The sequence below is a fragment of the Eublepharis macularius genome, chromosome 3 (assembly GCF_028583425.1).
Source record: "Eublepharis macularius isolate TG4126 chromosome 3, MPM_Emac_v1.0, whole genome shotgun sequence".
NCBI lineage: Eukaryota > Metazoa > Chordata > Lepidosauria > Squamata > Eublepharidae > Eublepharis > Eublepharis macularius.
The window spans coordinates 67,401,973-67,418,008 of record NC_072792.1 but is presented as its reverse complement, the minus strand read 5'-3'; the positions used below and the strand labels follow the sequence as shown (position 1 = coordinate 67,418,008).

The 16,036-nt window shown below is 40.9% G+C and overlaps 1 protein-coding gene across 6 annotated transcripts in view; it reads left to right on the top strand.

The window, feature by feature from the left end:
• Positions 1–13,908, top strand: part of GEMIN8 (gem nuclear organelle associated protein 8) — a 47,651-nt gene extending 33,743 nt beyond the window's left edge. For all 6 annotated transcript variants that reach the window (XM_054973091.1, XM_054973092.1, XM_054973093.1 and 3 more), the window contains exon 4: positions 12,984–13,908. In XM_054973091.1, coding sequence (XP_054829066.1) covers positions 12,984–13,240 — 257 coding nt within the window. In that variant the 3' untranslated portion in view covers positions 13,241–13,908. The remainder of the gene's footprint in view (positions 1–12,983) is intronic.
• Positions 13,909–16,036: the final 2,128 nt, after the last annotated feature.

Here is a 16,036-nt window from a genome sequence, read left to right as displayed (position 1 = left end):
AGCAACAAACACTGAGGGCATTAAGATTTCAAATTTTTCTGCATTTTTCGGCTGTGTAGAAAGATCTGTCTTGTCTGTTTGTGGTTCCACTCTTCAGGTTTAAGTATCTACAAATTTGGCCATGTTAAGAATTACATATATAGATAGACTTCTACTTTACTAACTAGCAGCTTCTCTAGTTGTATTCTTGTAAAACTTCTATATTTGTCTTTATAATTGTGCCAAAAATGAAATGGGCTTTGGATGACCTTGCTGAAGTAAAACACTTTGTATGTAGGCTTTGCATGTTTTTTGACTAACACACTCTAGAAAGTTAACTTTCTTTTACTCACTGAGGTCTCTGTCATGTTTGTGACAAGTCATTCTGTCTGCCAAATGACTATTCCCTGCCTATACTTCTGGTCCGTTGCATAAGTACACCTGCATGAGGGAAATTGTTGTAATTCTAGTCTCCTGGGGAGGTTTTGTGATGGAATATGGTTAGAGATCAGTAAATTAATCAGACATACGAAAACACGTTAGCAATATTTGAAAAAGTTCCAGTGAAACTGTCCACTTAGTGATAAAAATGTCACTTAGAATAATTTGATCTTCATGCCACAGCTGGATAGCTCCACAGCTGGCCAAGTTATATTGACATTGTTAAAAGCTGCTGCATAATTGCATTGTATAGACTGAAGCACTTCAGCTGCTCAGTGGGAACTCTTATCTTTCGTTCTTCTCAGGGATATTTCTGCAACTATGATCAGTTCCCTTTTTAAAAAAATAAAAAGTCCTACTGGTGTGTTAAATCAGATAAAAGTTCTCGCAATCCATAAAATGTTATGGATCGCTGTCAACTTTGGGGTGGGTTTTACCCCAAGAAATACACATTTGCAGAACACTGTTTTGTACCTTGTTGACCCCTTTAAAAGTGTTCTTTTTAAATCACCATGGGGTGGCACCTATGGCTTTTGATTGGTCCAAATCTTAGTGTTGCCCAAGTCCACATGGGGACTGAAGTTTTGGTGTGGGATTTTATTATTATTATCTTAGAAAAAAACAATACTGCCTCTCCAGGGAACCCACCTGAGTTTTGGGGCTTGTAACCCCATAAGATGACCCATTACTACTGGGGAACGGATATTTCAAAGCAGGGATGGATGGGTGGGGCTGTCATCCAGGCCTGTAGGAAGAAGGACTATTTTCCAGGATTGGCTGTAGATCAGAAATTCTTGTACTGGATTATAAAAACGGTTCAGGGGAGGTTACTCATGAAGCTATCAAATTGGTATTCATTAGCTTATTTCACACAAGAGGATCTGATCTCTGCAAATCATGAGAATGACCAGCTTACTGTGGAAAGAAATTGTCCCTCCTTAGCTGTTCATTTTCACTACTAATCTTGCTATGCCTGTTTAGCAGTCTCTAGTGATGAAGCAGGTCACACCCATACCAACTGGATCTTTGTCCAAGCATCTAAGGAAGTAGGCTATAGTCTATGAAAAGGTATTTCGATAAATAAAGTACAACATGCCCATTGAAATTTTCAAAGTGCTTCATGTAAACTTAGTCATTTTTATTATTAATAATAAGATGGCCATCAACATACATGGTACTATACAGGGTACAAGAAAACAAGAATCTTTATTGAGAAGTTTGCAGTCTAAAATTTGACATAATTGAGATACTAAAGTGAAGGGAAGGAGCAAGTACATTGTCCAGTAACACCAGTAACACAGTCTAGGCTTAGTTTCAGTTGGGATGGGAAGCTAGGAGGTTGTGACCAAGACTTCATTGAAAAATCTTATAGGGTGGTTGTAAGTCATAATTCTTGTATCCATAATACAGATGGGAAGGGCTGAGCCTGAGGAAGAATGAGGTTTGTCTGAGGTGGTCTAGTGATTTAATGGCAGAGCAAAATTTGAATCATGAGACTTCCTGCTTGGTAACTGTCTTCAGAGTTTCCTCTCAGAGCTGAGCCAAAAGGAAGCAAATGGGGTTCAGGGGATTAAACCAGCATCCTAGATAAATGATGGAGGCCCTGCCTGATTTGGTTCAGGAATGAGACTGAGTGGATGTGACATTAAGTAAATGTTGCTTTGGCCTTCTCTGCCTCCCAAGAAAATGTTATGTCATGTTTGGGCCTCAGAGGGAAGTTGTCCAGAGATGGGGAAGAATCAGGACCTGTGCAGAATGAATGTGCCGAGTGGCCTGCTAATCAGCAATTAGGCCAGCATATTCAAAGACAGAAATTGCACTTTAAAATTGCATCAGTGAACTGTGACTGACTTTTAAATCCTTTTTGTGAAAAAACTGGAAGTGGCTAAGAGCCAAACTAAAAGTGACATCTTACACAGGTTGGACACTAGTCGGCTTCCCTCAAGTTTTGATGGGAAATGTAGGCATCCTGGTCTTGCAGCTGTAATGGAGAGCCAAGCTGTAAAACCAGGGCACCTACATTTCCCATCAAAACTTGAGGGAAGCCGACTAGTGTCCAACCTGTGTAAGACGTCACTTCTAGTTTGGCTCTGATTCTGCAACTTGCAGACTTAAGGAAGACTTGCTATAAAGCATTTCAGATGCTTTTTTGGGGGGAGATAGTCTAGCTGGCCCTTAACTGAGAATGTTCTCTCTTAGAGTTTGTGTCAGTGCTTGATGCCTGGGCCTGTAGACAGCCAGGACACACGTGTGTGCGTGCGTGTGCGTGCGTGTCCCCGCCTTCCTTCCTACCATTCCATTTTCTGGACAGCAGAGTTTCTGTTTTCATGAGCAGAAATTATGTTGCTTCCAGCTACATGGCTTTGTAGCCCATCTTACTGCTGTATCATTTAAATAAGTCTCGGGCCTCAACACCATGACCCCATGAGTTACTCTCTTGGTAAGAGAATTGTTTGCATTAATGCATAGATTATCTTTGGTAATGAACAGCCTATGATACTTCAAAAAACTTGCCAGCTAAGAATATCCTGGTATTAAAGGCCACTGCAAGGCAGTGGACAGTGAAACTGTACGTGCATTCCTACCAAAGTCGTACACTTTAATTGCACGCTCTTAAGGGGTCCCTCTTGCAAACATATGAGCAGAATGGCCTGCTGTGTTGCCAAGAAGCATAGAAACAATTTTTGTTTTTACTTCCTGAGAGAAGCTTCGTTCCAATCAGTGGAACTTTTTATCCTTTGTGTCTGTACCAATAGTTACTCTGACAACTGCTAGACAGCTGGAGATACTATTCTTGGTATTAACATACTTGGTGGGATTTTTTTTTTAATAAAATTTTACTTGACAATCACATACTGCTTTTAACACTTAAAACTTTTTACTGGAAAAAATAAGTGATGCTCTTCATCATATTTCTGTCCCATTTAAAACCTCGCTTTGTAACAAGCTTTGGTCAAGAATAACATCACTTTTATTTGTTCTCTCTCTCTCTCTCTCTCTCTCTCTCTCTCTCTCTCTTTCCCCCTCCCTCCCTCCCTCCCTCCCTCGTATTCATCAGTTTGTGGCTGTGTGTAGAATAGTTGCCTATATAGTATACCACAGTACACTTACTTCCAGGTATGTCTGAGGATCTGGCAGTGGGTGATATGAGACCCTGGAGAGCTGCTGCACGTTAGCGTAGACATTCCTGACCTTGATAGACCAAAGATCTGACTCAGGAGAAGGAACTTCATATGAAATGTACTTGTACTTACACTGTAGTGGTAGTTGATTCCTTTTTCAGACTGCAGGCCAAAATGATTGACCAAAGAGGGTGGGGGAAGGATTTTCAAGTGTCTTTTGATTTGACAATTTATCCTCAATTTAGCATATAGTGTGTCAAAGTGTAATCTTCCTTTAAATGTAGCTACTGGGCTTTGTTTGGTGTCCACACTGTCACCTGAGACAGATTGTGGGAGAAGGGAATGTCGTCATTTTAATTGCTGTAGACTTCGTCTTCTCTTCAAACCAGCTACCAGTGCCTGGTCATTGAAGAAGCAGTCAGTCATCTTCTAATTTTACAGAAGATCTGGAATTTACCCATGATGCAAATGCCACAGTAATGTCTGTGGTTCTCCAGTGCCTCTCTTGGACAGGGGCCTACAAGTTTCACAGTTTGCAACAGATGCTTCTGACCAGAGGGGGGCGGGGTTGGGAAAAGAGGGAAATGAGGAAGAAAGAGGGAAATGAGGAAGAAACACACGGGATTCTTTGAAATATTATTTTCACACACTATTGCCGAGTATTTTCAAGAGGTGCCGGAACTCTGTTCCACCGAGTTCCCACTGAAAAAAAACCCTGCTTCTGACCCTTAAGACAGATGGATGTTTCAGACTCCTAGCAGGACAGACAAGAAGCAAATGTCCCTTTTAAACCACAACCATCAGCCCCCTTCTTTATTATGGTCCATCTCTTTCTGCTTTTTGCTGGTTTTATCTGGGAAAGAGTAGTCTGGATTGCCAATTATTGCCTAGCCTACATTGCTCTCAACAGTCTTATTTTCTACTTCCATTGTGCACCCTGTTGCTTGTCTGTTTGTCTCAAGCATACATACATACATACATACATTATCACTCCTCCTTCCATCTCCTACAGTACTATAGGATCCCCAGTTTGGGGTCTCTTTCACAGAGCGGAACTACAAGTGACAAAAGGCACAAATTGGACACTTGTCAGCTTCTCTCAAGTTTTGATGGGAAATGTAGGCAGCTTGGCGGAATGTTGGACAAGTGACAGTTGAAAAGTCCATTGGACAGCAGTCAGAGAGCCAAGCTGCAAGACTAGGATGCCTACATTTCCCATCAAAACTTGCGGGAAGCTGACAAGTGTCCAACCTGTGCCTTTTGTCACTTGTAGTTCCGCTCACAGTTAATCAGATAAGAAATCATAGTGCTTAGGAACTTTTGTGAAGAGTTTTCTGGCCTATACAACTGGCACAGAGCTAAAGGGAGTTAGCTCTGTGCCAGTTGTATATAGTTGTATACAGTTGTATATAGAAAGCCCTGATGCACTGTTTTTGACTCAGAAGATGGAGGGTTTTTTTACCCCATAGATGTGGGTTACACACAGCTTTGGTTGTCTCGTTTGTTTTCATGCTCAGTTCAAGGAGTTGGTTCTGCCCTATAATGCCTTATATGGCCTGCTTCGTGTTCTATCCACCTTCAGAAGTGAGGTGGATGGCCGCAAGGATAGGAACTGCTTGATGGTATGGTCCTTTATTTGAATACCCTCTGCACTCTTTTTTCCTAGCTCTGGTTTTGTACATCTGTATTATATTTTATATATTTATTTATCATTTCTCCCCAATGTGGAGCCAAAATGGCATACATCCTTCTTCTCTCCTCCATTTTATTCTTACAACACCCCTGTGAGATAGGCTAGTGATTGGCCCAACGTCACCCAGCAAACTTCCATGGCAGAGTTGGAATTCAAACCAATGTGCAACCATTGTACAACTGAGAGATTGGAAATGAGCCACTGGTTTCTTGAGATGCGTCTCTATAAAGAAGAAAATTGTAGTGGAAAACTTTTTTTTTCTTTCACAAAAAAACTGTTTCTGTTGCTCATTTTTAAGCCCAAAGGTTTCTAAAATGACTTTCTGCTGTTAGTTTATTAATCCTTTCTAAGACCCTGTGAGGTGGAAAGTAGTACTCATTGTACAGATCAATAGGCACAATGAGGCCCAGAGATGCAGAGCTGTTGTCGGTTCCTTTCTGGATTATTGAACACTAGAAACATCAATGATGCTAGGAATGGTGAGTGGAATGAGGAAGAGAGGAAGACCAAAAACCCGCTGGCTGGATACCATCATGAAAGACACTGGACTGAACATGAAGGAATTGAAAGAAGCAGTCAGAGATAGAAAGGCCTGGAGGGATACGATCTACAGAGTAGCCAAGGATCGGACACGATTAAATGGCTAGGATTGGATTGGATATCAATATATCAAGGAGTACCATCTCTGTAGCAGTTGCCCTTGATTTCTATTGTTGCCTGACTTCCTCTAGAAAACACTTAATGTAAGAGATGTGTTGGTAGTCAGCACTTGGGAAATCAGTTATGTCTTTGCCATAATAAATTGCCTAATTCAACTATGCCCTTCTTTCTTTTTTTCTTTTTTTTTTTTTGCAAGTTGCCTGTAATATTTAAAAAATGTTTCCTACTGGCCTGTCCAGCAAGACTCTCAATCAGGCCAACTGCTGGTTTTATGAGGGAATGTTTTCTGTTTCTCATTTAGACATTTTTTTTTCTTTTTTCATTTGGATTTCCACCCTGGGAACAGCAGTGTTCAGAAATACCAAAATAATGGCTATTATGGCTGTTTTTGGTATAAATGTCTTTGTTTATAAAAAAAGGAAATGGCAGATCTTTGGAAGAGGTGTATTTCTAGTCCTCCTGATCATTTTAACTTCATCGTAATGGTCTTGCCTGATGAGGTCAGGAAGGCTCCCACTCTCCTGGCGTTTTGCAAACTATGCAAAAGTGAAAGTTTGCAGACTGTCCTACTGTGTACAGTCTGTACTGTCTGTTTGCTGTATGTATTATCCTATTATGTAACATCTGCATACTTTAATATGCCATGTTTATACAGATGCTTTTTTAAGCTTTGTTCCAGATTTTACTTTATTTTAATTTCCATATCATTATCCTATTACATTGCTTATTGGCTGTCCCATTCTATTGACTGCATTGATGTACACTGTATAATCCACCTTGAGTCTCAGTGATAAAGGTGGACTATAATTTAATGTAAATACATAAATAGTGGTTGGCTGCTATTGAAGTACCCTTGCAATTCTCGACTGCCCATCTATTGAACTATGCCCCTGTTCCTGCCTTCACATTTACTGTTGGCCTTTCTTCTGGAGACATGGCCTAACTCTGGTATTTTGAGTGTGGTTGCCCTCAGCTTAGTTTACGTGAAAGGGAAGTAGGTAGAATAAACATGTCCTAAACATTCCTGGAAGTGCCATGCAGCATATGTTTATACTTCTTCTCCTACCATGCAAAATCTCACTGGAGTTTAGCCATTTTCAATAGTAGGAAATGTGGCATATACCATTGTATAGCCCATCCTTGACCATCACATTGTCATGGTTTGAATGAAATGTCACATCATGGATTGCTGCCATATAAATAATGCTGAGAAATCCTCAGGCTTCTTTATGCTCTGCCTGCTTTGTATGTGGACAACTAAGTTTCTGCATTTACCACGAGCTGCATAGCCATTATATTGAAACTATGGTTGATACTCTTACATATATATTATAAGGCGAAACAAGCCATTTTATTTGCCAGTTTTGATGTAATAGCAAACTGGTTTGCTGAAAATCCAGAAATAACTGTCTCACAACATATGGGGAAGGAGCGCATGAACATTTGTGGGGGGAGGAGGTAACGTGAGCCCCCAAGCTCATTCATGTAATAACAACAACAACATTTGATTTATATACCGCCCTTCAGGACAACTTAATGCCCACTCAGAGCGGTTTACAAAGTATGTCACTATTATCCCCACAACAAAACACCCTGTGAGCTAGGTGAGGCAGAGAGAGCTCCGGAGAGCTGTGACTAGCCCAAGGTCACCCAGCTGGTTTCAAATGGAGGAGTGGGGAATCAAACCCTGTTCTCCAGATTAGAGTCCCGTGCTCTTAACCACTACACCAAACTGGCTCTGTAGCAAAAAATCCCATGGTTTGTTGTCATGTTTAATTTATGCATTTTGAAATAAGTCTCAATTTTAGCCCCATCATGTATGTTCAAGACAGTTATCCTAACATGGACATTGACCCTATGCTCCTAATACTAGCCTGAGAAACGGTGAGTGGCCTAAGGTCACAATGACATTCTCAGCTTCCTCTAAGTCCAATAGACTGTCAAATGGCCAGTAGATAATTTCCTTGGCATTCAAAACCATAGATTCTAACCCAGAAAAAAAATTATTCCTATAGCCCTTACCTTAGTTGCTATTATTTAAAGCTTATTTTGTGTTAAAGTGTTATTTTAATTTGTGTAGTCTTAAAGTCTTGATACTGTGTATCTGGAATCTAAATGCTTGAAAGGAAATCTTATTTTCTAATAATGAATTGTTATTGTTGTGTCATTATTATTATTTGTATAGCTGGCCTGGATAGCCAGGCAAGCCCGTTCTTGTCAGATCTCGGAAGCTAAGCAGGATCATCCTTGGTTAGTATTTGGATGGGAGACCTCCAAAGAAGACCAGGGTTGCTGAGGCAGACAGTGGCAAGCAACCTCTGTTAGTATTTTGCCATGAAAACCCCACCAGGGGTCACCATAAGTCAGCTATGACTTGACAGCACTTTCTGCCACCACCTTGCCATTTAATGGACGCTACTGCTGAAATGGCTCATCCCAAGAGAGGGCCACATTCAGTGAAAAAGAGCACAAGCTTGGTATGCGGAATTTCCCAGGTTCAGTCCTTGGCATCTCCAATTAAAAGATCTCCGATAGCAGTTTCTGAGCCTGAGACACTGGAAGGCTGCTGCCAATCAGAGTATACAACACAGAGATAGGTGAATCAGTGGTCTCACTTGGTGTAAACCTGCTCCATATGGATTCATGAGTTTTATTTCTGTGAAGCGAAGTTTAAAAAGGCAAATCTGATGCTAAATGCGCAAATGGTTTATTTATTTCATCCTTGTAGTTAGATACTGCAGGTGGCTTGTGCATGTAAAGCTTTCTGGAAATACAATGTCCTTGAAATTGACTGTACTAATCTTACACTGTGTAATCTGCCTTGAGTCTCAGTGAGAAAGGCGGACCACAAATGACATAAATAAAAAAAAATTAAAAAAATTGAAGTTTCAAAGTGCTTAATTCTAGTGTTTTATATTTTTCTTTATGCTGGGAACTTTAAGCTAAGAAGTCCTGCTGACTAATGTGTTGGTTCATTTTGCGTGCTCTGGTGGAACGTTTGTTTTATGGTGCCAGTTCATAGTGAAGTCATTGCATGTATTGTGACTTTAAAGAATCTGTAAAAACTTATTTTTATGTTGCCGCGTGGCTATATAGTAGTTTATGATAGCATTGATTAGAAAAATAGCAGGGTTTTTTTTTTTACTTTAAACCTTTTCTGCACAGAACAAAAATAGATGCTGAGAAAAAAAGAATACTCCAGTGAAAGACTCCTTAGTTGCTGTCAGCAGTAGTCGCTGAATATTTGAAGAGTCCTGAATACACATACCATATGCAATTTTATCCCAGAGCTGTCTAGACTTGCGGGAAACCTGGCCTGCCCCAAATAAAGTTCAGCCATCCAGAAATCATTTAGATACTTTATTATACTGAAGGTTGTTAGCTGGCACATTTTTATGTAGTTCTGGAGGGGCTGCATTAAGAGCAGGACAAAGTAAGAAAAGCAATCACACAGGATGAAAATCAAAAGTCTCGTCTTCCCTACCCTACACCCCTTTCCACACCTCCATCAACAATCCTACTTGCTTAGGCTGGTGAAAAGGGGGGGAAATGGCAAGATTTACAGTGCAATCCTATGCAGAGTTACACCGGTCTAAGCCCATTGAAGTCAATGGCCTTAGACCGGAGTAACTCTCCATAGGATTGCACTGTTAGTGGTGAGACAAGACTTTCTGTCCACAAGCTTTGCAACACATGCCAAAAATTGAAGTTCCAAATTGTACAGTTTAAGTATCTGTTTTCCATGAATGAGGTATGAGGTATAATTTATTTCTGTGAGCCAGACAGATCGTCAGTGGGCTGCTACAGATGTGTGTGGTTCCCCCTCCCCCTTTAAAATATGCTGCAGATATTTTGAACTAGATATGGCAAGATGTTTAACTTTGGTCTGTGGTCTGCAGATGGTTTCAGTGGTATGTGTCTGAATGGATCTGAAGAATTCACACCCCAGCCAAAACTGCAAAGGGGCACACTCAGTAAATCCTTGCACCCTCTTGGAACCTGATGTGTATTCCAAGTTCAAATATGGCTTGGGAGGTAGCATCCACTGGGTCAGCCATATCTGCCTGTAATCATCTCTTGAATATCTGTTGGAAGTAAAGGGTAGTGGTAAGGGACTGACCTGTGAATCAAGAAGTCCTTTGTTAGGGTCCCGACTCCACTGTGATTTAGTTTAGGGAAGCCGCTGTATGTCTCAGCCTCCCAAGTGCTGTACATGGATAAAGGAACTGACAGGGTGTTCATAAGTGAGATGATGTTTGTGAAGCACTGAGGATGTCTTAAAAGTGCTACATAAATGCTGATTACCATTACTTTTATTGTGATGTATTAGCTATGTTAATCATACGTTGTACTGCAAGTGTAGCAAATGGTTTCTCTACTTAACCTATGCAACGGCCTATATCCAACTACTCTGATCAGCAAAGTTTGGAGCCTCTTTCCTGCCTAAGGAGTGTTTCGCCAATTTAAGTGGCCCTTCCTCCTGTTAATAACTGCTTGTATGTGTAGCTATAGGAAGTCTACTATCAATTCCCAGTCCTTCCCATTTCACCCTCTCTCACTGAAATAGAATAGAAATATCTATAATCTTGGAAAGCAGGAATTTTCCTCCTTTCCCATGACACAGTACTATGCTAAGCAAGACATATGAATTTGGTCGGAAGATAGCCTTTTATTTCATGCTGTTATTTGCAGCACTTAATGCGCATGTAGATGAACTACCATGAAGTTCAGCCTGTGGACACTGGTTACTTGGTCTGTTCTTATGATTAAAGCAACATGCATTTTTGTCTATGCCTTGCTCATACTGTTGTCATGGAAAGTGGTAATCTTCCCTGTTGCAGGTAGTACACATAAGTATTGGCTGATGGGGCTGAAGTCATGTGCACTTCTTGCTAAAGAAGGTCTACAGTCTACTTTTTTCCTGCAAAAACTGACATTTGGCAAAACTCTCCAAGCCAATAAAACCAGCAGGCTTGTGACTTCTGATATCTACATTTTTGACAAAGAAATATATCTTTTAAAAAATTAATATGTATATTTTTACATTGTTAGCAGCATCCTTCAGTTATGTATTAAGCTTGCTTCTTTAGTATTCTGTAGGTCTTCCAGAATGTCTTTTTACAATTACCAAATTAACCCTCTACTTTCCACCTACTAAAAAAGTCTGCATTCATCTGACTTCACTGAGTGATTTGTGGGACCGCCAGAGAAAATTTAACCATAACCTCTTTCTATGGTGTGCAAAACCTAAATATTTAATAATGTTAACTGGAAATTAAAGTCAGCCAGGCAGTAAGGAGCCAAGGTTTATGTGCCTAAATACCAGTAATGGCTGTTTATCACACTGCTCTTCTACCTTGAGGAAAAATTATGAGTGTCTATGCAAGCATTCAAGAGTGTGTAAATTTGGCAGGCTTGTGTATACACAATGCCAACAGCTGTGCTTCATGAGGCAAACTTAGTTTGGACATTTGTGGCAGGCTGAGGCTTATGCCTTCTCTTCCAGTGGAAAGTATCAGCCGTTTTCATTGGCAGCTGTTCATCTACTTACATTGTCCTCTTTTATCATTTCATCACCACAGCTGCAAAACAACTTAGGCCAGTTGGTTCCATTTTCTAGGGAAAGACAAAGTGAATTTAACTTTTATGCATGTCCAATAGATTGATTTTTTCTGTGCAAAATCTGCTCCATTATTTTGTAAATTTTAATACAATGCATTTTGTGCTCCTCCTCCTCCTCCTCCAGAGCAACACTGTATATTTTAACAGCTGTTGTTCTGTATCGTGTAGTTAAGTGCACTAATGGCTTATTTATTTCTATATTATATGTGAATTGCTTTGTGTTTACAGCATGACACTTAATGGCATACATTGCCTACAAACTGTATTCTTCTAAATGGCTGTGGGAAAGGATCCAGCACCTTTATAAGGCTCATTTCTTATCTGAATGAGGTTTTTGTTTTAGAGTTTACATATATTGTTAAGAATATGCATATGTCCCATGTAACTTGCATAATTTTATTTATTTATTGAGAAAACATTTTTTCCCTGATGAGGATTTAAAGCAGCTTATAAAAACACCTAGATATAATATAAATGAACAGCAATTTAAGCAAACAAAATACAAAGCAAGAAAACAAATACAAGGCATCTTGAGCAGATGCTGAGCCCATTGGGCAGCTCACGCAATCAGGGCCAGATCGAGGGGGGCAGGGGGGGCAGCCTGCCCCCAGCGCCACCAAAGAGGGGGAGCCGGGGGCAGCTGTGGCTTGCCGTGTGGGAGACCAAGCGCAGGGTTGGGAAGTCCTCGCCAGCCCTGCCAATGGGGCGGCTGGCTTGCCATGCGCGTAGGACCTCCCACCCCTGCGCTCAGCCACCCGCATGGCAAGCCAGCTTCCCCAGCATACGCCGCTGCTGCCACCAACTCCGCAGCGCACCGTGTGCTGGGGCAGTCGGCTTGCCACGCAGGCAGCACAGGGTAGTGGGGCACGTGAACCACACAGAGGGCCTGCTAGCCCTGCGTTCAGCCGGTCATGCAGCAAGCCAGCCACCCCAGCACACCGTGCACCACGGAGCTGGTGGCGGCGGGGGTGGCGGCGGCGGGTGCTGGGGCAGCTGGCTTGCCACGCGGCCGGCTGAGCGCAGGGCTAGTAGGCCCTCCATGCAGCAAGCCAGCCAGCCACCCAAGCATATGCCCACGCCGCTGCCAGCTCCACTGCTAACTGGGCGCTGGGGCAGCCGGCTTGTCGCGCAGGCAGGCATGCCTCCCGCCCTGTGTGATAACGTCATGAAAGTGACATCATCATGCAGCGCTGGGAGCACGCGCACACAGAGACCCAGGCAAGATCCAGGCGCCCGCACCCCTAGATCCAGCTCTGCACACAATAGCTGTAGGTTGCAAGAACCGTTTGGCTCACACCATGAGGCTTGCATACCTTTAGACAAAAAGGAGGCAGAAAATCAGCAAAATGTTACAAAGCTAGCCAGATGTTCCTCAAAACTCACTCCCTCTGTGGATGTTTGAAGCATGGCTGTTGCTGTTCATTTCCCAATAACTTCTGAAGAATTGTGTGTGTTTGATTTTGTAGGAAAGCAGCAGCAGCTTGAGGCAGAACACCATGACCTGTATGTCAAAGCGGACCATGACCTTCACCCATCAGTTGGCCGATCAGCACAGCCCCCACTTGAAAAGCCTGGTGAGAGGAGGCTGGCTGAAATGAAGAAGCTTTATGGAGTGGGTGCCAACAAAATCCAAGCTATGGAGACCACCATGCAACTCGGCTTTGATAGGAACTGTGATAAAAAGCAGCCCAAGTACTGGCCAGTTATTCCGCTGAAACTCTGAGCTGTGTGTCTCTTGATCCTTTTTAGGAGACTCAGGGCTGCATATCTTGATGCTCAACCAAGCAGAAGGATTAAGTGAATGAATCAAGAGTCAGCAAAAAAAGTGCTTTTATTTTCCTTTCCTCTTTCCAACTTTGCTTGGAATCTGTCAGCCAGCTTCCAAGACTCCATTCCAGCTCAACAGGAAGAGCTGAATTGGTCATTTGTACTGTAGGGAATACAAAAAATTCACTTCTTCTGAAAAATGTATATTTCAATTAATTTGAATGTTGGCTTGCGTTAGCTTTACAAGAAATAGAGTAGCATTTGTTTTCACTTAATTGTGCTAGGGAACAAATTAAAGCATACATCAACAGTTATTAATAGTTAGAAATAGTTTGAGGTTTTTCATGTTTATACTATTTTTGTCATTACCTTGATTTTTAAAAAATGTTGCCTCATGAGCCACGTTTACTGATATTGTGGAGGCAGCTTGATGTAGTTGGCAAAGCTATAAAGTATTCAATAAGTGTAGTACAGCTCTTTGGGTTATTCCTCTTTCTTTTGAATAGTACAAGAAATTTCTCTTTTAGACTGAAATGTGGCCTGTAAGGTTTCAGTTTAGAACCACCTTTTTCCATATTGATTTTTCTATCTTTGTAACTAATTAATAAACATTTATGAGATTAATAGTGTGTTTGACTCACTGCCAAGCTGCATTATGCTGATTAGGAAGCAAAGTAGTCTAAATAGTATATTTTGTTAAAAAAATTGATTTCTTTGAGTAAGGTCAATGACTACTGCTCAAAAGAGCAACAGAAAATGCCCTGTGAAACTGGAAAAAAACCCACTATATATCATGGATACTTATGGTTCATAATGTTTGTGTCTCATGCTCCAAGGTGTGTATGCATGCCCTGGAACTTATGAACTTCAATGCTTTCTGTAGAAAATATTTTGCTAAAAGCACCTGTTTTCAAATCAGGAACTTCATAGGCATGCCTGCTGGATAGGGCTTGCTGGTATGTGATTCACTTAAATATACATTTGGCCCTGTGTCATGCAGATATTTATCACGCTAACTAGCTGGTTGGCAACCACCCTAATATTATGTGAACTCATGTATTCTTTTAAAGTGTGTATTCTATTTCTATGCTAACTCATCATGGATTCCAATAAAGGACACTCTTCCGTACAAACTTCACTTTGGAAGCCTGGTTTTTAGAGAAGAGAACAAACTATAGTTTGATTCATGCAAAACCCACATGATGGGTTTCTGCAAAGTGGAAGCTTTTCATTATCAAACCCATGATAATGAGAGGTATGAATCCCAGGATCCTGCAGCCTTCTCTCCCAGAATGACAAGACATTGTTGTTAGGACATGTAAATCATGCTTTAGATTGTATGGAAGGAGAAGCTGGAAAAGGTAATAAAATTGATAGTTATGTTATGGAAATTGATACTACTTTTATTTGTTTTAATAAGTGTCAACCAGTATGTAATGGCAAATGTGACTGTTTCTATTTGCTGCCTTTTCTGGCTTATGACTTTTATCATTTAACAGCCCTTTTTTGTTTTCCATATATTCGCCCTAGCACAGCCTAGGACAAGGTTCATTTTATAGATGCTGGTGGAGGCGAGTGTGCAATACAAGTTGCCTTCAGTAGCTCAGAAAACTCTGCTATAGATTTGGAGCCAGGTCATACGAACCAATGTGTAATCATGCAAAGTTTCTCCATGCAAACTGACTGAATAAATTGTCAGATTTTTCATAGTTGTCTCCAGCTATATGATAAAGACCTCATTTATCAGTTGTCACACTATATTCAGTGTTGCAGAGCTGAGAAATGCCTACCAACTATGTACATAAATACATTTTTATAAGTTCTATTAATAGAATTTTCATCTTTTTTTAAAAAAAACAATCTGTTAAAGATGTTTGCTTGGCCGTGCTGCTCACAAGAGTAATGTTCTACTGCTTCTGTGCACTACTCCATTATAATTCCTCAGCCAGCTCCATAATGCTCAGTCTGTATGAAAATCACTTTCCCCCCGAAAATTATCAAACGAAAAAAACCTGTTCTCTTGAAAATTTTTCTCTTCTGTTTCTTAACCCTTTTATCATTTGAAGAGCCAGCTGTGTTTTGCAGCAAATACCAGTCTTGTGATTTGTTTCAGAGCAGCAAACTTTGTGGTCCTGCTTTCCCAACAACAGAGTGAGTCTAATATAAGCAATACATTATAAAATCCCTGCATGTAGAACGTATCTATCTTCAAACCCATTAACAGAGTTATTGCTGCAACAGTTATCTTTAGAAGCAGTCAAATAAAGGTATATAATTAGTGGCAGGAATGTATGTAACAATTTACATTTTCCACAATGATTCTCTTGTTACATTTGCCATATTCTTTCATCATAAATGTGGCAGATATGGAATGAGGGGAGCTAAAGCTATTAGGCAGGATAATTAAAGGACTAGCTTTATTTTTTCTTATTTACATTATTTGTAGTCTGCCTTTCTCGTTGAGGCCAAGGTGGATTCACAGTGTAAGTCAATATCCCAACAGCTGGGATGTTCAAAAAACAATGTTTTATTTTTTCCCCTTCATTTTTACCCTGACTTTCTCCACAACTGCAGCTTACATCATTCTCCTGTCCTTTAGTTTATCCTCACAACAACGCTGTGAAGTAGATTAGACTGAGTGTATGTAACTGGCCTAGGGTCACCCAGTGAGCTTTCGTGGTAAAGTGAGGATTCAAACCCAGGTCTCCCAGATTCTAGTCCAGTGTTCTAACCACTGTGCCACACTGGCCAC